Genomic DNA, 26,546 nt, shown 5'->3' on the forward strand with positions numbered 1-26,546 from the left:
GTCCGAGAACTGGCTGTTTCTGATACAATAAATGACTTGGCAGGCCTTGTCTCCAATTTCCAAACCGGCCCATTTCTACAGATAAGCATATCTCTATATACATACATACATGACGAGAGCGGCAGGAACCACGACAATCGTTTAGCACAATGTTCTCGTGTTACAGATTAGAAAACGGAGTTAGGGAGTGTGGCCGAGGCCATAGGACTTTTGATAAAACTGGACTCAGAACTCCGGTTTTTGGTCCTATGCTGTTCCATCGCGTCACATCCCTTCCTGTACACATGCCCCCATCTACGCCCCGTGCACACATGAGCGCCAGCACGGAGGCATGATGGACGTTCACATATTGACACACCTCACAGGAAGAGACCAAGATGCCGGACTCAAGTCACGTTCCGCTATAAAACTACTCTGTGGACTTGGGCCGCTCACGGACTCTTGACTTCAGTTTCCTCGTGTATAAATGATTATCCCCAGCTCCTAACACAGAGCTTGAATTTCTTCAAAGCACTTCCCACCGATGATACCATTTTCTCTCCACACTCTCCCGGAAGGGCAGCTATGGTGACCCCCGATCTCCCGCTGGGGAGCCCGAGGCCCGGCAAAGTGGAGCCACTGGCCCAAGGTTGCATAGCGAGGGAGGGAACGGGGCCTGGCCCCCGGCTTCCTTACTCCTGGCTCACGGCTTTTCTCCTAGGTATAGCTGCCTCTCAAATGAGACTACGGACCCCAGCCCCTCCCTGCCTCTCAGGGACCCAGGGAGGGGACAAGATGCCTTAAGTATTACGGGCTGTAAGACTCAGTAAAGTGCTTTGGTTTCTCCAGGAAAAACAGGTACTATCCACATCCAGGGGAAGGAGATCTGGTCGCTTTCCCAAACCCCCTTCCGTAGCGCCTGACGGGTAGGTGGGGCTCTCTGGGGATGGCGACAACCTACTACCGTCCACACTTTCCTCAGAATTCTCAGGTATTCCGTCCAGGCCTGTGGAGGCCGATTTCCAAGCCCATTGTCATCAAATTCAAACTGGAGGGACCTTTCCCCCCCTCAGCTATTCGCTATAGAAACAGCTTAGATTTTGAACTTAGCCCTGTACTTTGAGGATTGGACCCTCATCCCTGCTCTCCAGATTTATCTATCTTTCCTCCCCGGGGCCCGTGTCGCCATCAGCAGACCTCACTAGAGGGCGGGGAAAGAACAGCCAATGCCCCCAACTTGCACTTTAATGCATAGCACTTGGATAGCGTTTCCAAGTGATGCTATAAAACAATATCCTGAGTTTGCAAAGAAATTCAACTTCCTCCTAGGTTGAGCATGACCGTGGGCTGTTGGTTAGCCGTGGGGGGAATGAAGCCATGAGCCCTCTTAGCTGTGTCTGCGTGAAACAGACGGGTGAGGGCCACGCACTCACGGGCACAAGTCCACGCACGGGCACAAGTCCGTCTGGAGAGTGTTCACTGGGTGCACTGAAGGCTCTCTACCGCCCCGAGCGCCATTCTGGGTCCGATATTATGACATCATTTCCGGTTCTGAGGAGGGCCACCCAAAAGCAGAATGTGTTTGTTCAGGAATGAATAAACTAGCTTCTATGAATGGACAAAAAACTTTTTTGACAAGAAGGGCTTGAGCTACACAGGCTTCTCCTGGGTTGGAATTGGGCTTTTATCTGGAAATGAACAGTTTGTAATTTAAAAAATATATATATGTATTTTTGTCGGGAAAATTGCTAAGTGACACAAATTTGTGAGTTCTTACCCACAAATGTTGATGGATATCTGCTGAAGGAGGGGGAAAGAGATATTGTAGTCCAGAGAAACATAGTTTTTCTACCGCCTGTTTCTTGACCACCTCCCACCCCCCAACTCCAAAACCCCTTCAGACCATTTGTTGGCAGTGTCCGTGAAACGGGGCATCTGGCTTTGTTTCATGTGGGACAGACAGTGCTGGGCCGTGCTGGGCTTTCTCGGTGCAGCCAGGTCTCTCATGTGGCAGTGGTGAGGAGCGTCCCTCCGTCGCGGGACGCCAGGCAGTGGCAGGGAGACCCCGGGGACGGCGGGACCGGGCAGTTTATTTAGCATCAACTAGTTGTGACAAGACTTTCAACCTCTTTCTTACTTGACATGGTTTCAGCGTTGAAAAGATGTTGCCTTTCAAAGTGAGGAAATCCTTTAGGATATGCTCAGAGTGTGTGAATATTCCAGAAGGAAAGAAAAATGAGTACATTCTTCTTGATTTCTTCCGGTTTCAATTGTGACACGGACTCATCTTCAGTAATTTCTTTTGTAGCCTGAAATCCTTTTGGGAATAAGGAACTTTAAAACGTTCACTGCAGAGCTTTTGGGGTGCCTCAACTGCGCATCAGCCGTGGCTAATGAGACTGGCCACTGTGTCTGCACAGTCGGCCACAGTCGGTCGGCTCTTGGAAGCCTGGCTCTCGGTCCCACAAAGCCCAGGTCAGTGAACTGCTTTCACACGGTGACACTTAAGGGTTACGGATTAATCCAAATTCACCATCAGCTTTAGAATCTGAAGCCCAGAGAAGAAGGGCCCCTTGCCCTTCACGAACAGAAATCTAAGAACAGGCACAAGATGCGAATGCGTGTGTCGGACCTTTGGAACCACCTTCCCGGATGGTATTTGTGGCCACGGTGAAGCCACTGCAATCTTCCAGGAGCACAGACTTCAAGCTCAAGACTAATTTCTGACGACTGGCCGGATTCTTGCCTGCGGGGTTCCCTGCGCTGGGCTGCCATCTTCTCCCCCTTCCCCACCCCCCAGCTCAGGGTCCCTTGTATGACCCTCCCCCCTCCCCGCATCTGCACCAACTTCCCCGTGTTCAGAATAGCAACACAAGATAAAACCACGAACGCGGTGTTCTGATTTCAAATCTGGAAGAGATGAAAGTTAGCGACAGCTTCTCCGTGATGGAGGGAGGAATTCAAGGGCAAGAAGATCAAAGGTTGCAGCTCTCAGGTGGGGACCAGAAGCCTGGGATAAAGCCAACTGTTACTCTGTCACAGCACAAAGTAGCATCATGAAAAGCAAGATGTTTTTACTCCGCGGGAAACAATATCACTACTTCCCTTTTGTCTTTGTCTGTCTGCGTTTTGTTCTGCTTAATGCTACACCTCACGCTAAACTATTTGGAGGGTGGAGGGCAGATTTCAGACGAGGAATTAAGGCTTTATGCATCGAAACATTAATTTCACATAAGACGTTTCCGGTCCTTCTATGTGTGGATAATGGGAGTTCTGTGCCATTCTCCTTGCCTTCTTGGGTTATCTGTCACCAAGACCAAAATGTGGAACCACTTATCTGGTCATTCAACAAGGCATTCTTCAATTAGTGGGAGAGTTGCTCACACCTGCTTTCTTTTGTGCCCGAACAGCATCCTCTATAGTCAACTCACGGGTAGAACCAGGAACCAGCACGTGACAGCATGAAATTCATGACGTCTTCACATAATTAATCAATACTAGGTACACGAAGATGTTTGCAGCTTACGTAGGTTTAAAAGAATGAAAGAGAAAGAAAAGAAAAAGCCAGAATGGACAACCTCCACACAAAGTTGTAGTCCTCAGCCTGGCTGATGACATCCCGCGAGACGTTCCATGGCGTGGCATCCTGGGGAGGCCAACTGGACTCAGTAAGATAGCTCTTGGTTTCACTCAATGCTTTTGCTCTCTTGTGGAGTTGCTACCAATGTACGAAAGCAGGCTTCGGTAGGAGGAAAGATTCCACTAATTGAGATTTTAAGTTTCTGTAGATGTTTCCACTTGGCCTCACTCCAGGGAAAGCATCAGCACCCCCTTGCCTGGGGAAGCCTGCGCAGTGTGGTGACCTGGAAGCTGGGGGTGACGCACCGGGGAAAATGCTGAGCACGCGGGGTGCTCGTCAAGTGATTTGTTTCCAACGAAGACCAGAATACTCACCTTTGACAACTCCCCAGTTAAAGGCTTTGCATGAAGCAGTATATTTCAGAGCAGAAACCCAAGGGGATGCAAACTCAAGGCTCAGAAGATGGGCATCCCTTGGCCAAGATCCAGAAGCTTCCACAACATTGCCATTGAACAAGTCTGTTCGTACAGGTGCTGTGAGACCAGAGGCGTGGCCAGAGCCTTGCACTGCCCCGTAGGCTGGGGTTAAGGCTGAGGAGTGGGGTGGGGAGGCCCTGCTTCCCCAGGTGACAGACTTGTTAAACTAGGGAGATCGGTCCATTCCTGAACACTTCCGCCATGTTTCTGCCCATCAGGCTCTCCGATGAGACCGTATCCTGCATGTCCCTCCATGTAGGAGCAGGCTCTGACAATGTGGAGCTCGACTTGTCATCCATGAGGCTGGCATCCAGTCTAGGGGGCTGACTTCCAAACACTCGAGCCGCCAGCGCCATCTGTGCCTGTCCTGGCCAGTAAAGGGTCAGGTAGCCGGGCTCACGAGACCTCGGTTCCTATGTGCCGAGTTTGGCTGAGTTTCGCCGGCACAGACGCGCACAGGTCTATTTCCTTGGGGGGCAGCTGGGGCTGAGGTGCTGGGTAGCAGGGGCTGTCTAGCCTAGAAATAGGCTCCTGATGCTATGCTGCATTTGAGGGCAAACGTGAGTAGTATTCTCTGAGAGGCTGAGCCCTCTTAACCATGAGCAGGCGAGGGCCCTGACCTGGGAGGTAAGAGGAGGCCGCTGCTCCTCCACAGCTGGTCTCAGATAATCCGCTGACCACTCGGTGCCTTGGGGTTCCATCACTACAGTGGGTATGAGAGTCCCTAAGGGGGAGTCGTGGTAGAATGAACATCTCAATCTGAGGCTTAGGTCCTACGTCGCTGGGACCTAAGACCTGGACAAAAGCCCCGGGCCCTGGCTCTCCAGGGGGGTGTGGTTCACCACAGGAAACATCTCCGCCTTCCGGTGCCAGGCCCGAGGGGACGAGCCTGTCCTTTCTAGGGATGGAGGCCTCGGGACATGGGAGACTGGGGACCGTTTGCACTGAAGCAGCACCCTGGACAACAGAGCCGTGGTGTGATCCCAACCTCCTTTGTTATTCTGAACCCATACTGTTGAGTCTCTGAGTACATTCTCTCAACTGGGGAAGATCCCCTGCTTCTAACAAACTCGCAAGACTGGGGGACAACAAGTATGGCTCTCTTGAGTTGGTTCAGGCTCTCAATCCAGTCTTTGGAATCAAAACGACCATGGAGAGTGTTTTGAGGGCCATGAAAAACCCCGGGTTTGTGGGTCAAGGAACGAGCACATACATCAGGAAGGTGAAGATGTGTCGTCAGCAACAAACATCCCTCTCCAAGGGCACGTAAGGCCCGGGTCACACAGGCTTCTTTTCCCTTCAAAACGCGGCCCCCGTCGCCTCTCCCGTTCTCTCGAGCCCACGTGCACCTGCCCCACGAGTCCGCCCACTGCCCCTGCCCCCTGCTGCGGGGTGGCATCGAGCGTCACCTGCTGTTCCAACCTTCTCTGGAGACACACTGGCTTGTGCCCGTGCAGCCTCTATGCTCTGTGCAAGTGGCCTTAGCGGAAGAACCGTAAAGGACAGTTAACATTTATTCATAAGCAATACCGATTAGGGAACAGATCTACAAACACTACTTACGTAGAAACAGCAAGTCAGAAATCGGATCAAACACCAAGAGAAAACGAGCGGCAAATACATTTCAAAAAACGCATGGGGCTTGTTTTGTTTTGTGGTTGTTTCCGTCTGGACCAGCACCGTCTGGACACGAGAAAGTATGAACAGAAAGGTTTGGATAATAAAGATTTGCAAGGCACTTAATCAGTCGCTCTGGGGAACCCGCTGTTCCGGTCTCGCTCCCGACGGCGATCCTGTGCGCACCCTCGCCCCTTCCCACAAAGCCAGAGGAGAGAGAGGTCTCTTGCCAGCAGGACCCCTGTATAAACAAGTTCTTGAAAGTTCCTCAAAGTGCTTTTTTCAGTCTCACGGGGCTTCCACGTCCTTGGGCTTTCCATTGTTTCCTCCTCCCACACGCGCGGTGTTCGCACCTTTCCTACAGAAAACACCAGAAAACTGCCTCCCGCTCAGCGCTCACTCCAGACTTGCACCAACCTTCATCCTCCTTCTGCTGTGTCCCAGCCGCCGGCACCAAGGGCCAGGCGAGGGGCTGGCTGTGGGGTCCCGGGGGGGCCAGGGGCTGGCAGGCCAGGCCGGCGCCTCACCGGCGCCGGGAAGTGATGTCGAAGCAGGTGACCATCATGAGGTGGGCCTTGCAGAAGTTGACACGGCTCTCCAGGCGCTCCGTCACGCACTCCAGCGCCTCGAGGTACTCCAGGGAATCCAGCTCCCAGACCTGCTCCAAGTCAACTGCAAAGGAGGAGAGGGCTGGTGGAGACGCGGAGGGCACCTCCCGCTCACCACCCGCCGCCCCCGTGTCCCCCTGCCCGCTTCGCCGCCTCCCCGGGCTGGGACGGGACCCTGCCCGCCACCTGCATTTACACCGGGGCCCTCCGCTCTCACGGTGATTTCAGACCCCTCTCATTTTATGGAGACTCTACTGAGGGATCAGGCGACGCTCCGGCTCGGCTCACCCCCACCTGCCTCCAGCACAGGCTGTGGGCCTCGACAGAGCCATTATTCTTTATTAGTGATAAAATGAATCTCCAAGCCGGGGTGCAGAGAGTCCCCTCCTTTGTGGGGGTCTCCTCACCTGAGTGACACTTATCCCTTTGTCTACGTGCATTATGGTCGCTCTTCCCTGCGTATTTCTTCTCACAGCTGCACACAACTGCCTCTCTGAGCAGGTGGAGTAACCCGACCCTGTCTCCTGGCACCTCCTGCTTTCACACACTCACTGGTGGTTCAGGAAATGACAACGCCAACATCTATGATAATCAGGATCCCTCGCACTGGGCACACGAGCTGAGATTTAGGACCCAGATGCCGTCCCCCAGGTTCGGGCCTGCACCGAGCGAACGGTCTGCTTCCCTCAGTCCCTAAAGAGCAGTTATCTGGGGCCATTCCCTCCTGTCCCCGGGCCCCTGCTCTGTCCAGCGGTGGCTGGGCAGGTGGGGGCAGGGGGCTGGGCTGCCTGGCGCTGGCTTCAGGGCAGCCGCAGGGGGCCCAGCGTGGACAGCAGCCAGGGTGGGGGGATGGCCCTGGAATCTGAGGTGGACACTTGCGTTGCACTCTGGGTCAGCCATGGCTACCCTCCACCAGCTCAGGTGCCTTAAAAGCAAAATGACAGTCACAGCCGCTCCTCTGCCTCCTTTACCAAACTCGAGTGGCCATGGAGAGTACAATAAAAATGAGAGGTTGAAAGTGAACATGGCCCCAGAACTGTGACACGAGTGCCGGGGAAATGCACGGGGTTCTCAAGAGGGCTGCCTCTTGTTACAGGTGCGTCAACTGAGACCTTGGCAAGGGAGGTGATTTGCTCAGGGTCACAGACCCTCAGGGCTGGAGCCGGGGATGAGACCGAGGGCTCCTGAGTGTCTAAAGTTTAAAAAACAGAGGGACGAGAAAAATAATACAAAACTAAACACAGAGGGAAGGCCCAAGATGGCGACGGAGGAGAACCCTGAACTCACCTCCCCCTCCTCGACACATTCAATGTGTGCCTCCCTGCTGAGCAAATCTTTCCGATGAAGAACTGAGGGCTGACTGAAGGCTGCCTGCACGACAAAGGATGGAGGGACCGCACAGAGAACCAGGAGAGGGATGGAGACACGGCAATGGAGGGAGACCCACTCCCAACACTGCTTCCTGCCCAGGGTGCTGTCAGCTGCTGGGAGGGAGAGAACTGAGGGGCCAGAAGCAGATTCGTCAGCCCTGGGGCACAGGAAAAAAAAGCCATGGTTTAAAAGGGCAACTAGAACAGAAAGGAACCAGCCCTGTGCCAAATAGTGAGAGGCTTTGCTAGAACTCTCTCCAAGGTGGAGGGGCTGGGGAGCGTCATAGTTTACATTCACCCTCTGCCTTTACAGCACAGAAGGGAGCTCGGTCCAGGTGCCGTAGCCAGCCTGCCAGTCAGTGAGCCCTGGGCCCTCAGCCCACTCTGGCTCCAGATGCTCTGCGGCACAGAAAAAAAAGCCACGTTTGTTTTTTTTTTTTTTTTTAACGTTTTAATGTTTATTTATTTTTGAGGGAGAGAGACAGAGTGTGAGCCAGGGAAGGGCAGAGAGAGGGAGACACAGAATCCAAAGCAGGGTCCAGGCTCCGAGTTGTCAGCACAGAGCCCGACGTGGGACTTGAACCCACGAACTGTGAGATCATGACCTGAGCCGGAGTCAGGTGCTCAACCAACTGAGTCACCCAGGAGCCCCCCAGAAGCCACAGTTTTAAAAAGCAATAAGAGTATACAGGTACCGGCCCTAGAACTCTGCCAAATAGCAAGGAAGCTGCTGGAACTCTCTCCAGGATCACAGCACAGGCTAGGGCCATGGTTTCCATTCCCCCTTCACCTTGATAGTGCAGACAGGAGCAGGGTTGAGACACCTAGCTGGCCTGCTGCTACAGCAAATCCCAGACCCTCAGCCCACACTGGCCTAGCAGTCCCACCAACGTGGTCCCAGTGTGGCACACACCTGATGGTCCTGGACGGCGTTCGCAAAGCTCCAGCCATCTTGCCAAGGTGACACAGGTTCAAGGCACCATGGAACACCCCAGGCCTGCACCACTTTGGCCCCCGCCATCCCACCAGGGAAGTCTCAGCACAGACTGCCCCATTCCCTAGCCTGTACCAGCTGCAGCTATAGCCAGCCAGCCAAGGATGCACAGACAGTCAAAACACAGGGGACATTCCTACACAAGATCACTCCTTCAAGTTCATGAGAAGAAATAAACACATAGAGACACAGACAGTCAAACAAAATGAGGAGACAGAGGAATATACTCCAACTGAAAGAACAAGACAAAACCTCCGAAAAAGAACTAAAGGAAATGGAGATAAGCAATCTACCCGATGAAGAGTTCAAAGAAATGGTCGTAAGAATGCTCACCTGAACCTGACTGGAGAGAGAAGTGGATGAGCTCAGGGAGAACTTAAACAAAGAGACCAAAAACATAAATAAGAACCAGAGTTGAAGAATACATAACTGAAATGAAAAATAGATAAGAGGGAATCAACAGCAGATTAGAGGAGGCAGAAAATGGATAAGTGATCTGGAAAATGGTAATGAAAAGTATTCAGCTGGATAACAAAAAGTAAAAATAATAATAGACAATGAGACATATTAAGGGACCTCTGGGACAACGTCAAATGTACTAACATTCACATTATTGGGGCCCCAGAAGGAGAAGAGAAAGAGAAAGGGGCAGAAAACTTATTTGAAGAAATAACAGCGGAAAACTTCCCAACGTGGGGAAGAAAGCACAGCGTTTCAAACAAGGTGAACTCGAGAAGGTCCACTTCAAGACATATAATAATTACAATGTCAAGGATTAAATATAAAGATAATTTTTAAAGCGGCAAGAGAGAAGCAACCAGTTACATACAAGGGAGACCTCATAAGAATATCAGCTGCTTTTTTAGCAGAAACTTGGCAGGCCAGAAGGGAGAGTCATGATAAATATAAAGTGCTGAAAGAAAAAAAACCCAATACCAAGAATAATCCAGTTGGCAAGATTATCATTCAGAATTGAAGGGGAGATAAAGAATTTCCCAAACAAAAGTTAAAGGAGTTCATCACCACTAAAAGAGCCTCATAAAAAAATGTTTAAAGACACTGAAGTAGGAAAGAAAATGCCTTAATTAGAAGAAAATTATGCAAGGAAAATAATTCACGAGTAAAGGAAACATACAGAGCAATCACTTACAAAAGCTAGTATGAAGGTTGAAAGAAAAAAGTAATAAAACCAATTATATCTAAAAAACTAGGGGGCGTCTTGTGGCTCAGTCAGTTAAGTGTCCGAATTCAGCTCACGTCACGATCTCGCCGTTCATGATCTGGCGGTTCATGAGTTCAAGCCCCACGTCGGGCTCTGTGCTGACAGCTCAGAGCCTGGAGCCTGCCCAGAATTCTGTGTCTCCCTCTCTCTCTGCCCCTCCCCTGCTCGTGCTCTGTCTCTCTGTCTCTCAAAAATAAACATTTAAAAAATTAAAAAAAAAAATAAAAAATTAGTTATAGGGACTCACAAAAAGATGTAAAATATGATAACATGTATATAAAATGTGGAGGGGGGGAGCAAAAATGAAGTTCTTTTAGACTGTGTTCAATGACCTTCAATTTAATATGGACGGCTATATATCTAGGATGCTAAATAGGAACCACAAACCAAAAAGCTACAACAGATACAAAAAAATAAAAAGAAAACCAAGCATAACACTAAAGGAAGTCATCAATCACAAGGAAAGAAAACAAAAGAAGAGCAAAGATGAACTACAAAAACAACCAGAGAGCAATTGATAAAATGGCAGTAAGTCCACATCTATTGATAATTACTTTCAGTGTAAATGGTCTCAATGCTCCAGTCGAAATACATCGGGTGACAAAACATAAAAAACCAAGACCAATCTATATGCTGCCTACGAGAGACTCACTTCATACCTAAAGACACATACAGACTGAAAGTGAGGGGATGGAAAAAGATATTCCATGCAAATAGAAGCGGATAAATAAATAAATAAAAGTCAGGTCTAGCCAACACTTTTAGCAAACAAAACCGACTTTGAAACAAAGACTGTAAGAAGAGACAAATAAGGGAATTACATAAAGACAAAGAAATTAATACAATAAGGGGGTACAACAAATGTAAATATCTATGCACCCAACAGTGGAGCACCTACGTACATAAAGCAAATATTAACAGACATAAAGGAAGAAATTGACAGTCACACAATAGTAGGGGACTTTAACACACCACTGACATCAATCAATCATCCAAGCAGAAATTCAGCAAGGAAACAATGACTTTGAATGACATATTAGACCAGATGGACTTAGCAGATACATACAGGAACAATCCATCCCCAAACTACAGAATACACATTCTTTTCAGATGCACATGGAATATTCTCCAGGAAAGATCACATGTCAAGACACAAAACAAGTCTCAATAAATTTAAGAAGACTGAAATCATATCAAATATCTTTCCACCCACAGTGGTATGAAAGCAGAAATCAATTACAGGAAAAAACCTGACAACCACAATCATGTGGAAGCTAAACAACAGACTACTAAACAACCAATGCGTCAGTGAAGAAATCTAGGTGGAAGTGAAAAAAAAAATACATGGAGACAAATGCAAATGAAAACACAGTGATCCAAAATTGAGATACAGCAAAAGTAGTCCTAAGTGGGAACTTTATAGGAATACAGACCTACCTCAAGAAACAAGAAAAATCTGAAACAATCTCTCCTCATACCTAAAGGAAGCAGAAAAAGAAGAAAAAAGCCCAATGCTAGCAGAAGAAAGGAAAAAATAAAGATCAAAGCAGGAATAAATGAAATAGAGACTTAAAAAATAGAAAAGATCAATGAAACCAAGAGCTGGTTCTTTGAAAAGAAAAACAAAATTGATAAATTTTTAGGTATACTCATCAAAAAAAAAATAGGACTCAAATAAAGAAAATCAGAAATCAAAGAGAAAAACAACACCACAGAAACACAAAGGAATACAAGGAAAAATACAATGAAATGATTTTTCATTTTACAATGGAAACTTTGCCAACAAATTGGACAACCTAAAGAAATGGATAAATTCCTAGGAACATACAAACTTCCAAAACTGAATCCAGAGGAGACAGAGAGTCTGAACTGATGGCTAGTAGTAAAATTGAATCAGTAATCAAAAACTTCAAACAAACAAAAGCCCAGGACCAGATGGATTCAAGGTGAATTCTACCCATCATTTACAGAAGAGTTAATACCTATTCTCTTCAAACTACTCCAAAAGGAAGCTTCTAAGCTTCCTTTCCATTAGAATTAGTTCTAAGGGGCCAGCATTACCCTGATACCATAGTCATATAAAAACACTATAAAAAATATAGGCTAATATTCCTGATGAATATAGATACAAAAATCCTCAACAAAATATTAGCAAACCACATTCAACAATACATTAAGAGAATCATTCACCTTGAATAAGTGAAATTTATTCCACAGATGCAAAGATGGTTCAATATCCACAAATCAATTAAGGTGATACATCACATTAATACATTGAAGGATGAAACCCATATGATCATCTCAATAGACGCAGAGAGAGCATTTGACAAAGTACAACATCTGTTCATGATAAAAACTCTCAAACTGAGTTTAGAGGGAACGACATCAACATAATAAAGGCCATATATGACAAACCCATAGCGAACACCATACTCAATGTTGAAAAACTGACAGCTTTTCCTCTAAGATCAAGAATAAGAAAAAGATGTCCACTCATTTTTATTCAACTTAGTACTGGAAGCCCTAGCCATAGAAATCAGACAATAAAAAGAAATAAAAGGCATCTAAATTGGTAAGGAAGAATAAAACTGTCACTATGTGCAGATGACATGATACTCTGTAACGAAAACCCTGAAGACTCCACAAAGAAACCAGTCAGAGTAATAAATTAACTCAGGAAAGTTGCAGGATATGAGATTAATATACAGAAATCTGTTGCATTTCTATACAAGAATAATGAGCTGGCCAAAGGAGAAATTAAGAAAACAATTTAAGGGGCGCCTGGGTGGCTCAGTCGGTTGGGGCGTCCGACTTCGGCTCAGGTCAGGATCTCGCGGTCTGTGGGTTCGAGCCCCGCGTCGGGCTCTGTGCTGACAGCTCAGAGCCTGGAGCCTGCTTCAGATTCTGTGTCTCCCTCTCTCTCTGACCCTCCCCTGTTCATGCTCTCTCTCTCAAAAATAAATAAATGTTAAAAAAAAAATTAAGAAAACAATTTAAAATTGCACCAAAAATAATAAAATGCTTAGGAAGAAAACTTAACCAAGGAGGTGGAATATCTGCACTCTGAAAACTATTAGAAACTGATGAAAGAAATTGAAGATGACATAAACAAATGGAAATATATACCATGCTCATGGATTAGAAGGATTAATATTATTAAAATGTTCATACCACCCAAAGCAAGCTGCAGGTTGAATGTAATCCCTTTCAAAATACCAGTCACAATTTCCACAGAATGAAAACAAATCATGTTAGGGGCATCTGGGTGGCTCAGTCATTTAAGTGTCTGACTTTGGCTTAGGTCATGATCTCGCGGTTCATGAGTTTGAGCCCTGCATTGGGCTCTGTGCTGACAGCTCAGAGCCTGGAGCTTGCTTCATATTCTATGTCTCCCTCTCTCTCTCTCCCCTCCCCTGCTTGTGCTCTGTCTGTCTCTCTCTCTCTCTTTTTCTCTCTCAAAAGTAAATAAACATTAAAAAATTTAAAAATTTTTTAATTAAAAAAAAAAAAGAACAAATCATGCTAAAATTTGTATGGAACTGCCAGGGACCCTGAATAGTCAAAGCAATCTTGAGGAAGAAGAACAAAGTTGTAGGCATCACAATCCCAGATTTTAAGCTATACTACAAAGTTGTGGTAATCAAAACAGTGTGATACTGGCACAAAGAAACAAAAAGACCAATGGGACAGATAGGGAGCCAGAGGAATAAACCCATGCTTATACATTCCAATTAATCAAGGGAGGTGAGATTGTACAATGGTGAAAAGACCATTGGTGAAAGAGACCATAGTCTCTTTAATAAATAGCATCGGGAAAACTGGACAGGTGCACGCAAAGAATGAAATTGGACCACTTTCTCACACCACACACAAAAATAACCTCAAAACGGATGAAAGACCTTAATATGAGACCTGAAACCATAAAACTCCTAGAAGAAAATGGGCAGTTATCTCTTGGACATTGGCCTTAGCAACATTTTTCTAGATCTGTCTCCTCAGGGAAGAGAAACAAAAGCAAAAACGAACTATTGGGGCTACACCAAATGAAAAGCTTTTGCACAGTGAAGCAAACAATCAACAAAACAAAAAGGCAACCTCCTGAGTGTTAGAAAACATTTGCAAACGATGTATCTGGTAAGGAGTTAATATCCAAAGTATATAAAAAATCTTAGACAACTCAACCTCCAAACCTACAAAGAATCCAATTAGAAAACAGGCAGAGGACCTGAGCAGACATTTTTTCCAAAGAAGACATCCAGATGGCCAACAGACACATGAAGAGTAGTTCAACATCACTCATCATCAGGGAAATGCAAATCAAAGCCACAATGAGGTGTCACCTCAAACCCGTCAGCACAGCTGATATATGCATAGTGCGCGCCACACGCATGCACGCGCGCGTGCACACAAACACACGTGCGTGCGCGCAAAATGGAATATTATTCAGCCATAAGAAAGATCAAGTTCTTTCCCTCTGCAACGACATCAATGGACCCAGAGGGCACCATACTTAGGGAAAGACAAATGCTATTTGATTTCACTTATATGCAGAATTTAAAAGAGATGAAAAATTGCACAAACGGAAAAACAGGAACAGACCCATAAATACGGAGAGCAAACTGGTGGTTGCCTGAAGGGAGGAGGGGGGAGGGAGGTACAGGCTTCCAGTTAGGGAACGAATATGTCACGGGGATGGAAGGCGTGGCTTCTGATTCTGGGTCTCCCTCCCTCCCTCTTCCTCTCACGGGGAATATAGTCAATGGTGTGGTCACGGTGTCGTGTGGTGACAGACGGTGCCACACGTGCAGTGAGCACAGCACGACATAGAGAATCAGCGTGTTATACACCTGAAACTAACATAACAGAGCATGGCAATATTGCATGGCAATAAAGAATAAACAAAATTAAAAAAATTAAAAACAGAACCCACCATGACATACCTTTCTCAGGCTATGTTACTGGACCACCTCGAAAGTGGCATCGGAATTAAGAAAAATAAAAATGGATGCCAGCACATAGATTTCTGTGCCAATAGTCAGCTTATCACCCACTCCCAGTGCATCGTCAGCCTGTGGCCTCACTGGTTTTTTTGTTTTTGTTCTTGTTTTTTTTGTTTTGCTCATTTTTGGTTTCATTTCATCTTAAAGGACCAATCTGTGTTTCTGCCTTCATGTAGCCTTCTGTTCATTGCCTTTCTGAGCATCAAACAGTCGCTGATTCTAGACAGGTACAAAGGCATGAAGGAAGCGATTGTTTTCTGGAAGCGACTACACATATGTGCTCATGTGTAAGCTCACTCCCATCTTGGGGAAAAAAAAACCACGAGACTTTGTAAGATAAAGACAGTTCTCGAGCTTGCCTCAGGCATAAACGGCGCTCAAAAAACTAAAACTTTAATGAAAACAGCACAAATGAAGGCTGGGGGGTGGGGAGGGGTGGTGCCGGAATGGGCAACCCCAGGACCTTGAGGCTCCTGGGATTTGTGAAAGGAGATGGGTTATCCACGAGTCGGGGAGAAGTGAGCACTGGGCCCCATATTTATGCCATGACCAGACATTGGCTAGCATCCTTGTTCATGTCATCGCACCCCACCAGGGCCTGAGAGTGTGGGTCCGTGTCCCCGTACAGTCTCTAACAGGGGACCTAAGTCCGCGCACTGCGCAGGCGGGCGCTAGGGAACTGTCTTCTGCTGACGACTTGTATTCGGTTCTGGGATAATAACAACAGAACTACGAGTACAACTAGTCCTGCTACTGAGCACCTTCATCAAGCACCCAGCAGCATCACTCACTCCCTCCTCACGACCCCCCACGAAGTGGGTTCCACGACGCTTCCCACTTTACAGCTCGGGAAATGAAGGCTCAGGGAGGCCCCACAGTTCGTGTGCGGGAAAGCCACCTCTGATCAGGTCTGAGGGCCTGTGGTCATCCCACAAACGGTGCAACACGGAGGGATGCTTGGCAGACTGGTCACCGCCCTCTGTCCTCAGGTTGGCGCACTGGATCCTCGCAAGTACCCAGGGAGGTGCTCAGGCGATGTTACCACCCCGTTCTTACGGAAAAGAAACTGCTGGAGGGCGGACTGCTGTTAGGGGTAGGACACAGCCAGGAGGCTGACAAGTTCTGTCCCTTTCTTCTGGGCCCAGTATTTCTGCAGACTCCACCTACCCAGGGGACTCTCTGAGCCAGGGGACACAGTGGAGACGGTGACTGATGTGTGGGAGGGGAGGGGCAGGGGGTAGTGGGGGAGCAAGGGGGACAGTGGTGAAGGGCAGGAGACCAGTGGAGGCAGAGGGGGAAGAGCTGGTGAGTGCTGGACAGGGAAGGAAAGGAAATTTATCAGCAGCTATGCATTTTATTCCACAAAGTCTTCCAGCCTTGGGTCCCATATCAGTGAAATAGTTGGGACCAGATCTGAGCTTTATTTTGCAGTAAATGGAATGGTTAGGAACAAATAAATACGAGACAATTGAATCTGTCAGAGAGAGCAAAATTGTTCTGAATTGTTAGGAGACGGTTACTGTCATCCTGGGCTTTCTATTAAATAGAAATAACACGGCGAATGTTATTTTTTTTTTCCACTCAAAAATGTTTTTTTTTCCTGCTCTCTGGGTTCTTTGTGAGGTTTTTCTAGGATTGCACATTCTACCCTATTAAGAGCTCTATAAATTCTTGTGTATTTCAGGCTAGATATGCAACGTGATTTTGTGGCCCAAGAGCGGATTTGTAATGCAACTTCATGTCTGGCTGATCTGCCATATGCACGATGGGGCGGGGTGGGGGGGGGGATCTCATTTTCAGATGCTTTGGACTGAGACACATAAGAAAAATTCTCGCAAGAGCAACACTCCCCACCCCTTTTTACTGCCCCACCTCGCCCACCTTCCCTACAGAGAGTGAGACCGTGGGCTCAGAGCTACTGTGTCCATTTGATGGTGTCCAAGCCCTCGGGTCCTGGCACCATCCATGGACACCTCGCCCCGGGACGTGTGCCAGGCCTGGTTCGCCGGCCAACCCAGTAGTCCCAGAGACGGGAATGAACCTGGGGTCTTACATTCGCGGAGCCACTTGTTGGGATCCAGCATCAGGTGCTGCTTGGTGACCTCCAGCTCCTTCATCAGCCATTCATACTTGGCTCGGACCTCGGCGATTCTCTGCTGGCGATGCTCCAGAATTTTCAGCTTTGCGTTGAAGCACGTGACCTCCTACAAGGTAGACGAGAAGGCGTGGGGGTGCGGGGAGAGGAGAGCCTCCCCCACCCAGCTCGGACCCACGCAGCCTCTTCTAGATGGGAATGCCATGTGCACAGCGGGGACGAGGGAGCTGGCCCCTCACTGGGGAGCCGGGAGGGCCCTGGGCCAGCCCAGCCACGCTTCTGCCTCGCCGGAGTTGGATCGGACAGCCACAGGGCAGGACTGCCGCAGCCCTTTCTTAAATTTAGGAGGTGGCTGGCGTTCCCAGCTGGAGCCAGAAAAGCCCCCAGGACTGGCAGTTCCCCTAGCGCTGGAGCCCTTTCAACACTCGGGGTGGAGAAGTGAGGAGCTCTCCAGGGGGCTGGCTGGGGGGCTGCCCCCGTGTGGGGACCAGGAGGCTCACCTTGCCGTTGCCCCCTCGTCGCCGCTGTAGTCGTTCCACGTCATCGATTTCGTAGACTTTAATCTCAAAAGGTTCCCCGAGGCCCCTCTGGGTGCTGCGCAAGGGGCCGTCCACCCAGCGGACCCCGGTGCTGCTGGCGGGTTTTCTTACGGGGGAAGGGGTGTCCAGGGACAGCGCAGGGATGAGCCTCCGTCTCTGAGAACCTAAGTACGGAATTAAACCCAAAGGGAATCTTTTTGAATTTCAATCTTTTACATCTTGATACGCATCTTTTGGTGGGGGACCCTGATGGGCATCCCAGCATGTGCGGCAGGTGAATGCGAAACACGCCAAGGCCCAGCCACGCACCTTGACAATTAATCCCTTAAACTGGCACCTAGGCTTCACCTCCAAGAGCTCACGAATTCCCTGCCTGACCTTTAGAGCTGCCCCTGGTCTCCGCCCACGAAACACACACACACACACACACACACACACACACACACACACACACACGCATGCACACCAGAACACGCACACACACAAAAACACGTGGTCTAGAACCGTGAGCCATATGCTCAGCATGAACATGTGTCACAGTGAAATTAAAGAGATGTTTGTGTTAGGGAAAAGGGGTCCCAGTGTTTGGTAATGTGGTCATAGGAGTTCTAGGAAACACTGCTTATTTGCTTATAACAACAACACTGTACTAAGCACCGATTATATGTCAGGCCCTATTCAACATGCTTTACACATTGTGACGGACGGCTAGCTGTCCCCAAGACCTGTTCTCTTCTTCCTCTGGGAAAGAGACTGGGTCGTAGCAGGGCATACAGCCCCCAGGAAGGGACCACGCCCTGGGTACATGCACCTTAAGCTCCTCCCGATAGGGTATCCACAGAAGTGTTACGGGCAACTGCTAGGAAGTGTCCTTAAAGGTGGGGGGGTCTGGCCTCCTCCTCTTCCTTTCTCCTTTGTCCTGGGTGAAATATGGGCCCAGTGGCTGCGTCATGAGGTGAAGATCATAAATGACACAAAAAGAAGACAGAAGGAGCCTGGATTCCTGGTACCCTAGAGACTTTTGCGTGATTGTCTACACAGATTTGTCTTCTTCAAAGACTTAATTCTTGGAGTGCCTGGGTGGCTCAGTCGGTTAAGCATCTGACTTTAGCTCAGGTCACGATCTCATGGTTCATGAGTTCGAGCCCCATGTCAGGCTCTTTGCTGACAACTCGGAGCCTGGAGCCTGCTTCAGATTCTGTGTCTCCCTCTCTCTGCCCCTCCCCCACTCGCACTCTGTCTCTCTCTGTCTCTGAAAAATGAATAAACATTAAAACAAGTTAAAGACTTAATTCTTCCAGGGCATGTTGAGGTTCACAGCCACCTTGAGAGGAAGGGACAAGATGGTACCTGAGAACCCAGTGAGCAGCACAGGGGGAGCACAGTGAATCAGGCCTCTCTCGGCCCTGGTGAGGAGTAACAAGTCGTGGATATTGGTGCGGCAGCTCAGCAAACTGAACCCGGCATCCCATCGGTCGGTCAAGTTTACCAAGCACCCAGAGAAGGGCAGGCATGGTGCTCGGTGCTTAGCGTGGCAAAGGATATAGAAGACAAGCTTGGTGTTTAAAGCACTGGTCACCAGCGGGGGGGTGACACAGAAAAAAACTCTGAGCTCACTTGGAGGACCATCTTCCAGCCAGCCCACCAGCCAGTGAATCAATCAGGGGTGTCCGAATGGCTCATGGGAGCCTGCACCACACAGTGCTGGGCACCCAGCGGGCTGAGCCAGATGCAGAACTGGCCTTGGGCACCCAGCGGGCTGAGCCAGGTGCAGAACTGGCCTTGGGCACCCAGCGGGCTGAGCCAGGTGCGGAACTGGCCTTGCGGGAGCTCACGTCCGGGCAGGTCAAGCCCTACGTGCATCCCGGAACAGGCAGGCTCCCCGGGTTGGCCCTCCCTCACTCCCTCCCCGGCTTTCTATGGTGGGCCTGCTACAGTGGGAAGGGACTTCATTCAGACCAACGTGCTGATCTGATTCTCAGATTTCCCCAGCCAGCCTGGGAGCAGGAAAGTGACAGGAGGAAGCTCAGGGGGTAACCCAGCAGGCGTGGGGTGAAAGGTCTGGGACGTGAAGAAGCGGCCAAGAGTCTGGGAAGAGTTCACGTGACACCTGAGGAGTGATGCCAGAGGGCTGTCGGGGCTCCGGTGGGGCCTTCCCCGATTCACGTCCTTTTAGCCACTGAGCGCACCCCGGCCAGGGCAGACACATGCTCCCCATCCAGGCTGGCCTTCACCACTCTAATTCACGGCTAACGGCCGTGTTGCTGACCACATCCGGCTGGCAGTGCCCTGTGGATGGACTGATGAAAATCCGTCAGTAAAAGCAAACACGGCTTCTCTCTTGGTCAAGAACCCAGAACGACTACCCCATGGCCAACTACAACTTTGCCAGGCATTGAAGGCATAACTTGGTCTGTGCTTACATTTTCTGTGGTCGTCACATCCATCAAGGACGTCCCCTCGTTGAGTTCATCTCACCCTGTTGCCCAAGACCCCAAGTCTCCTACTTTCTGGCAGGACCCACGTGCCCTGAGGCCGGGTCCTCAGAGTGTCACAGTCTGGCCAATTCCACGCACCTTCCACCAACACGGATCTCCAGGAAGGGGACCAATAAGCTTAAGGACGTTCGCTGGTTTCTCGTGTTATGTGCACAACGGAGCACGGAGAGCTCAAGGTTATCCTCCTCATCCTGTATTTCTAGCTCGTTTTTCAACCAAAGCATTAAAGTTTTCCAAACTCAAAAGCAATCTCTGATAAAAGATAACCGGTCTCCTCCGCAGTTTCAAACACCTCTAGTAATTATAAAATCCAGCTACCCAGCTCGGAGTTTCCTTTGAGAAGGTTTACGGCTTCTCTTAAGGAAGGTGCTTTTGATTTATGCTGATCATGTCTGACAGCCAACATTTCTCTTAATAATAACCATAAATAAGCAAGACAAGGTCCCCTAACGGTGAGGAGCACGTCCTCCTCCTCCATTGTCAAGGTCACCTAACCTGTGAGCGGCATTTTTGGCATTTTTTGGTGTGGCTGTGGATCTCCACTGCCACATTCACTACGAAGGTCACGGAGGTCCGGTGCTCCTGGCGTTCAGGCACCTAGCCTGGTGCTTCGATCCTACACCCTGTCCTCCAACAGCCTAACCTGACAGGAGACGCTCAGAGGACGACGTTTGTAAAAGCAGGCGGCACCCCGCAAGGACAGGTGCTGAGCCTGCTGGCCACTCTCCAGGCAGCCGTTTTACAGAGCTCTTTACCCCAGCGCGACAGCCACACCGAAAGATGCAAATCTTGGGGGGAAAAAAAAGATGCTCAAAGAACAAAAGGGACCGGCAGACGGAAGGCTCTAGATGAGGGTGCGGGAAAGCATTCTAACGGGCAAACACATGTGAGCGCACAGGCTGCGTCACAACGGTGTGGACCCTGAAGAATGAAGTCTGGGTAGATTGTAGCAACAAGGTTTGTCAACCAAGTACTGGGAAGGCCAGCAGATCTTCTCCTCCCTCCGCCCCCCTGCAAACAGTCTGGCTCGGATGAACTTTCTTTCTATTTTTAGTGACTAACATCAATATGTTTTCACGCTCACGGCCCTGAAGAGAGGACACAGCAGCTGTCATGTTATTACTGAGTGGCTTTTCTTTCTGCGCTTGTCTCGCACGGGCACCGCTCCCAGGTCCCTGATGAGGCGCAGAGTGCCGAGGGCCTGGGGTGGGGCATCGCCAAAGTGGGTCTGAGCCTGAAGCACACGCCGCCCGGGAAATAAAGATGGCGGACAGCCGTGAGTCCTGGACGTGTTCACAGCACAATACGCTCACACACTGTGGTCTGTGAGGGGGTAGGCAGGTGGGGAGAGCGACACCACAGCATCTAGAACTATGAGGTTGATTTCTTCGGTTTGAGGCAGACAGATGCTTTATGATGTGCCTTACACTTGGGTTGGAACATTCTAGAGCTCGTGCTTGCCTACGTTGGGAGGAGGGAAAAAGCAACCCCCCCCCCCCCGTCCCCCATGGTTGAGAGAAAAAGCTGTTGCCGGAGCAGTTGCAGGACAGAGGAGACCCCACTTGGAGGACTCCCCCCATATTTTAATCCCAAACCTGCTGGTGCCACCAATATTCTGTGGCACAACGGCTTCTGAGGGCTCCCAGGGAGCCTGGGGTCCCACAGGAGGGCTCAGTACGGCAAAGGACCGGCTAGGAGGGCAGGACCAAGCCACTCTCACTTTAACCGAGGCACAGAGTTGCACGCGGGGCTCTTTACGAGGTGGCCTCGTTAAAAGCGCGTTCTTATGCTAGAGAACAAGTAGAGGTAACTTCTGTGGAAGCCACTGAAGAGCGGAGCTCAATCACAGAGAATTCTGAAGTAGCTCAAGTCGTCCTCAGTTCCTTCTGTCTCTCCGGCCCAGTCTCTCCTGGCTGACCTTTCACCTCACCTACCCCATGGCTACGAGGGCCACCCTCTCTGACCTGGGTCCTCCTCTTCTCATCCATCATAACGTCCTGTCATGTGTCACTCCAAACTCCAATTAACAAGTCAGGGGGTTTTACCACCATGTTATATCCTTTGCACTATTTACTTGCTTTTGATGGGAGATTCCTGGAGATGCAAAGACTTGCTCAGAAAGCATGCATTTGGGGCACCAGGGTGCTGGGGTGTGCCGTGCTGGTGCAGTGTGTATGTGTGTGTGTGTGTGTGTGTGTGTGTTGTGCAGGTGTACTGTGCGTGTGTTCAGGCCCCATGGTGGCTGTATACACACAACTGTCCACTAGTGTGTCTGGGGGTGGGGGTGGGGGGGACAGAGGAAGGACCTCTCCATCACAGGGCCAAGGAGATCAGTGCGGTTCATCCTGCTTCCGGGAGCGGCTGCCAGGGTCTCAGGGCCACCAGCCCCAAGTTTTGGTGTCTGTAGCTGCCAGGCCATGAGGCTGGTGGCTCTAACCTGACCCCTCCGAAAGCCCTGAGCAGCGGCACCGTCCCTCCCAGAGCAGACAAGCCTGGGTCTCCGGGACTCCGGAGGGCCGCGCAAGCAGGTGCCCACGGGCTGGATGCCTCCGGCGCGCCAACGTCTGGCAGTGGGTTCCCACAGCGACACCTAACGCGGCCGTGGCCCCGTGGAGGCCTGAGGGCGCAGGCGGTCAGTGGGGGCGGGAGGCAGGAAGGGGGGCCCGGGGTCCTGCCCGCCCCGCCCGGTGCCTACCTGAGTTGGAGCGCTTCTTCGGGGCCTTGAGGCTGCGGCAGCGGCCGCCCACGGAGCTGCTGTTGTCGCTCATGGAGTCGTGCGCGGAGGACGCGCTGCCGGTGGCCTCGCTGTCGCGCGGCACGCTCTCGTAGCCGCTGCTGCCGCCGCTGTGGTAGAACAGGGCCGTCTTGCCCATGGCGGGCGGCAGCTCGCCGCTCAGCACGCTGCTGTTGTCGCTGCCGTGGCCGCTGCTGCAGCGGTGCGGCCGGCGCGGCGGCGTCACCTTGCTGTAGGGCGAGGGCAGCGGGGGCGCGGCCGGCCGCTCGTCGCCCCCCGCGCGCCCGCCCGCGCCGCCCTGCAGCAGCTCGGAGATGCGCCCGTTGACGGCGCGCGGCGGCGGCTTGCTGGCGGGCCCGGCGCCCCGGCTGCGGCTGAGGGACTGCGTGGACCAGGACGTGGGCTTGGCGCTGGCCGCCAGCCCCGGGCTCTGGCCCACCGCCTGCGGCAGGGACTTGGTGGAGAAGCTGAGCGTCTTGGTGGTGGCGGTGGCCAGGCTGCGCGCCTTGGGGCTGGCCAGCAGGAGCTTGCTCACCGCCGAGATCTTGCACGTGCCGGCCTTGGGCGACGCGACGACGCCGGGGGCGCCGGCGGCGGCGGCGGCGGGCGGCGCGGGGCCCAGGGCGGTGGGCGAGGCCCCGGCGCCCCCGCGGCCCGGGCTCCTCCCCGCGCGGGGCATCGTGCTGTCCTTGCCCGCGTGCGCCCGCCAGCTCCCCGCGCACAGGCTCTCGGCCCTCTCCAGCGACAGGCACTCGTAGTGGCTGACGGTGGCCCTGCCGAGGGAGTTGGTCCTGCTGGCCAGCTGCTCCAGCTTGGCGCTGAACAGCCGGCTGCTGCTGCTGGCCTCCTTGGCCTGGCCGCCGGCCTCATCCGGGAACGGGGCCAGGAGGGGCGCCGGGGGGTGCGACGGGCTGCTGGTGCCGCTGCTGCAAGCGCTGTGCTGGGGGCTGGCCCGGTTCTTCTGGTCCAGGCTGGACTTGCGGACCGGCGGCAGAGGGGGCGTCCCTTTGGGCCGGGCCAGCATACAGTGCTTGGGCGACGCCGCCTTCCTCTCCAGGGCCGCCTTGCAGGGCGAGGTGCCTTGGGCGCTGCCCAGCCCGTTGGTCTCCGCGGCACAGTGGTAGAACGGACTGCCCGGCTCCTCCTGCCGGCTGGCCTTCTGGAAAGCCCTGGGAAGGCTGCTGGCCTTCAGGCCTCTGTTGGGGTGCACGGGGCTCTGGGCGGCCACACCGGGCAGGGCCATCTCACAGCCATCCGCAACCCTCCTGAGGTTGTCGCTCCCGGGGGAAGCGGACACCTCACCGCTGCTGCTGCTCAGCCTGTCCCCAGGGCTGGCCTTCCTGTCCTGCTCTGCTCTGGCCTCAGGCTTTGCGGGGGGGCCTGTGGCGGCCTCACGCCCGGCCCCTTCTTCACCGGGATAGGCGCTCTCTTTCTTTACCTCCTCTTCCCGTTTTAGCCAAGGGTCCTCAAATCTCATCTCTGTCTTCGCACCGGCTTCCCGGCTGTCCTGGGGCTGGGCTGCTCTGGGCGCTGAGCTCACCGCGGGGGCGACGGACGCCTCGGGCCCTTGGACGGGCCGGGGGCTCACGGCAATGCAGGGGTAGACTGTGATGTTGGTCTTCATGGGGATGTACCCTTCGCAGCTGCTCAGGTCTGCTGTGTTGGAGATGGTGACCATGGCCTTGCCCAGCGTGGATATCTTGCAGCCCTGGATGGGGGTCGCCTTGTCGAAAGAGTCCTCCCCCACGTCAGACAGGATGAGCAAACCGTCGGGGCCCGCCTCGGGCTTCTCCCGGCACACCACGGGGCTGCTCTGGATGCCACCGCCCAGCTCCGAGGCCGGAGGATCGGCCATGGCCTCCCCGTGCCCGAAGCACGTCTGGGCGATGAAACTGTGGCAGGACTGCTCGCCATCGCTGCCGGCGCTCACCTCGCTCAGCCAGGAGCTGATGGAGGAACGTTGGCTCCCGGCCTCGCGGGCCTTCTCGTCCAGGGTCAGCTTCGGGAGGGGCAGGAACTGCGTGATGCTGACCTCGGACACGGGGGCCACGCTGGAGTAGCACTCGAGATCCTCGCTGATGCTGCCGATGATGCTGACGGGCCGGGAGCCCGAGGCCAGGGCCTGCACGGAGCAGTCGCTGTTGAAGCTGATGATGCTGGTGGGGCGGCCGCCGTCTAGGACGCCGCTGATGGTCAGCTCCTCCACCAGCGTGAACACCAGCTCGTCCTCGCCGTTCAGCTCCAGGGGCTGCTGCACCGTCACCGTCGTGGTGCTCAGGACCTCCTTCTTGGGGTCTGGAGAGGTGGCCCCCTGGTGCTCGTCATCGACCGGGCTTTCGGGGAACCCTTGGCTCCCAGCGGACATGGACTTCTTCAGAACCTGGGGGCTCATTCCAACTGGGGGGGTTCGCACCTCAGGCTGCAGCAGGGACTCGCTGGATGCCGTGCAGGCGTCCTTGCTCAAGGGAGGCAGGGGGGCAGGAGAGGGCAGGACACCCTTCTGGGTGTAGACTTTGCACCTCTGGGAGGGAGAGCTGGCCGGCTTGTACTCGGAGGTCTTGGATAGGCTGGCGATGCCCAGCCGCGGGGACCCCATCGGCCTGGGCTTGCCTTCCACGAAGCCACAGGAGTTCAGGCTTTCTCGGCTGCTCTGGAGGCTGGGGCTCTGCGTGAGCTGGGAAGCAGCGTGCTGGCTGCCGCCGCTGCCCGGGATGCTCCTGGGCGAGGCAGGGCTGGGGCTGCCGGGCAGAGCCGGGGTGGGGCCGGGCGAGTGATTCCTCTGCATCTTGGAGGCGGGAGGGTCGGTGCCTTCTCTGTCAGTCAGCTGCCCGTCGGACCCGGCCTCTTCCTTCTCAGACTCACAGAGTGGGTTGGCCCCAGCCGCCTGGCTTAACGGGGGACCCTTGCCTGCTTGCTGGGCCCCAAACTGGACCGGCAGCTCTTCGAAAGGAAACTGACTGGGCTCCTCGCTGCCGTCAATACAGTCCAGCCTCTCCTGCAGCTCGGCAAACGTGTTGCACTTCAGACAGTCCCTTTCCGACTTGCCGGCCGCAGCCCCTCCGGCCTCCGGGAGCCGGCCGTCGCCCCGTGCCTTCTGCAGGGCGGGCACGATGGGGACAAAGTCTGGGGGGCCCTCGTTGTCGGTGAGCTCTTTGTCGGAGAGGGCTGTGCCGTTGGGCCCGATGTAGATGACCGTGTCGCAGGACTGCTCGCTGCTCGAGGAGTAGTCGGGGTCGCTGGACAGCGGGGGGATGGGGAAGTCCGGGTCCCCCGCAGCCCTGGCGTGGAAGGGTCTCAGCTGGGTGGGCCTTCGCATCCTGCCTTCCTCGCAGGAGCTCTCCCCACCAGACGAGCTTGACGTGTACTGAAGATGAGAGCTGGGAGGTTAGCGGGGGCGGGCCTCCCGGCGAGCCCACAGCGACTCCGAACAGGCCCCCCGGGCCACCCCGGTTCCCCTCCCTGCGTCAGGCTGTTCCTCGTGGTGTGTCAGGCCGGCGTGCCCCAGCTTGCCACCACACCGTGGCCTCTAGTGAGAATGGCCCATGTGGCACGCTGGGGAACAGAGCCTGCTCAGGACAGGTGACCAGCCCGGGCCCCGGGTGACCTCCTGAGGGCAGACAGGTGACTACCGTGGCATACCCCAGCCGTCTGTGGTACCCTGCGTCACACAGGTTGTAAAGGCCCATTTTTGACCCCCCCCCTCCCCCACATACACAGAAAGACACAAAAAGGAAAAAGCTTCCCGCTTCACCAGCTGGCCTGGTGACCACAGTTGTGATGGCTTTCTGCCACATTCTGGTCATGCCACCAGGGTCCTGGCTTTGCCTCTGCCTG

General features: G+C 52.5%; 1 protein-coding gene across 2 annotated transcripts in view; it reads right to left on the reverse strand.

The window, feature by feature from the left end:
* Nucleotides 1-5,531: 5,531 nt before the first annotated feature.
* Nucleotides 5,532-26,546, reverse strand: part of KIF26B (kinesin family member 26B) — a 474,080-nt gene continuing 453,065 nt past the window's right edge. For both annotated transcript variants that reach the window (XM_047840985.1, XM_047840984.1), the window contains 4 exons: nt 22,674-26,076; nt 17,442-17,644; nt 16,900-17,050; nt 5,532-6,324 (listed from right to left, as the gene is read on the reverse strand). In XM_047840985.1, the coding sequence (XP_047696941.1) occupies nt 6,176-6,324; nt 16,900-17,050; nt 17,442-17,644; nt 22,674-26,076 (3,906 nt within the window). In that variant the 3' untranslated portion in view covers nt 5,532-6,175. The remainder of the gene's footprint in view (nt 6,325-16,899; nt 17,051-17,441; nt 17,645-22,673; nt 26,077-26,546) is intronic.

This window comes from Prionailurus viverrinus, chromosome F1 (genome assembly GCF_022837055.1).
Source record: "Prionailurus viverrinus isolate Anna chromosome F1, UM_Priviv_1.0, whole genome shotgun sequence".
Lineage (NCBI taxonomy): Eukaryota > Metazoa > Chordata > Mammalia > Carnivora > Felidae > Prionailurus > Prionailurus viverrinus.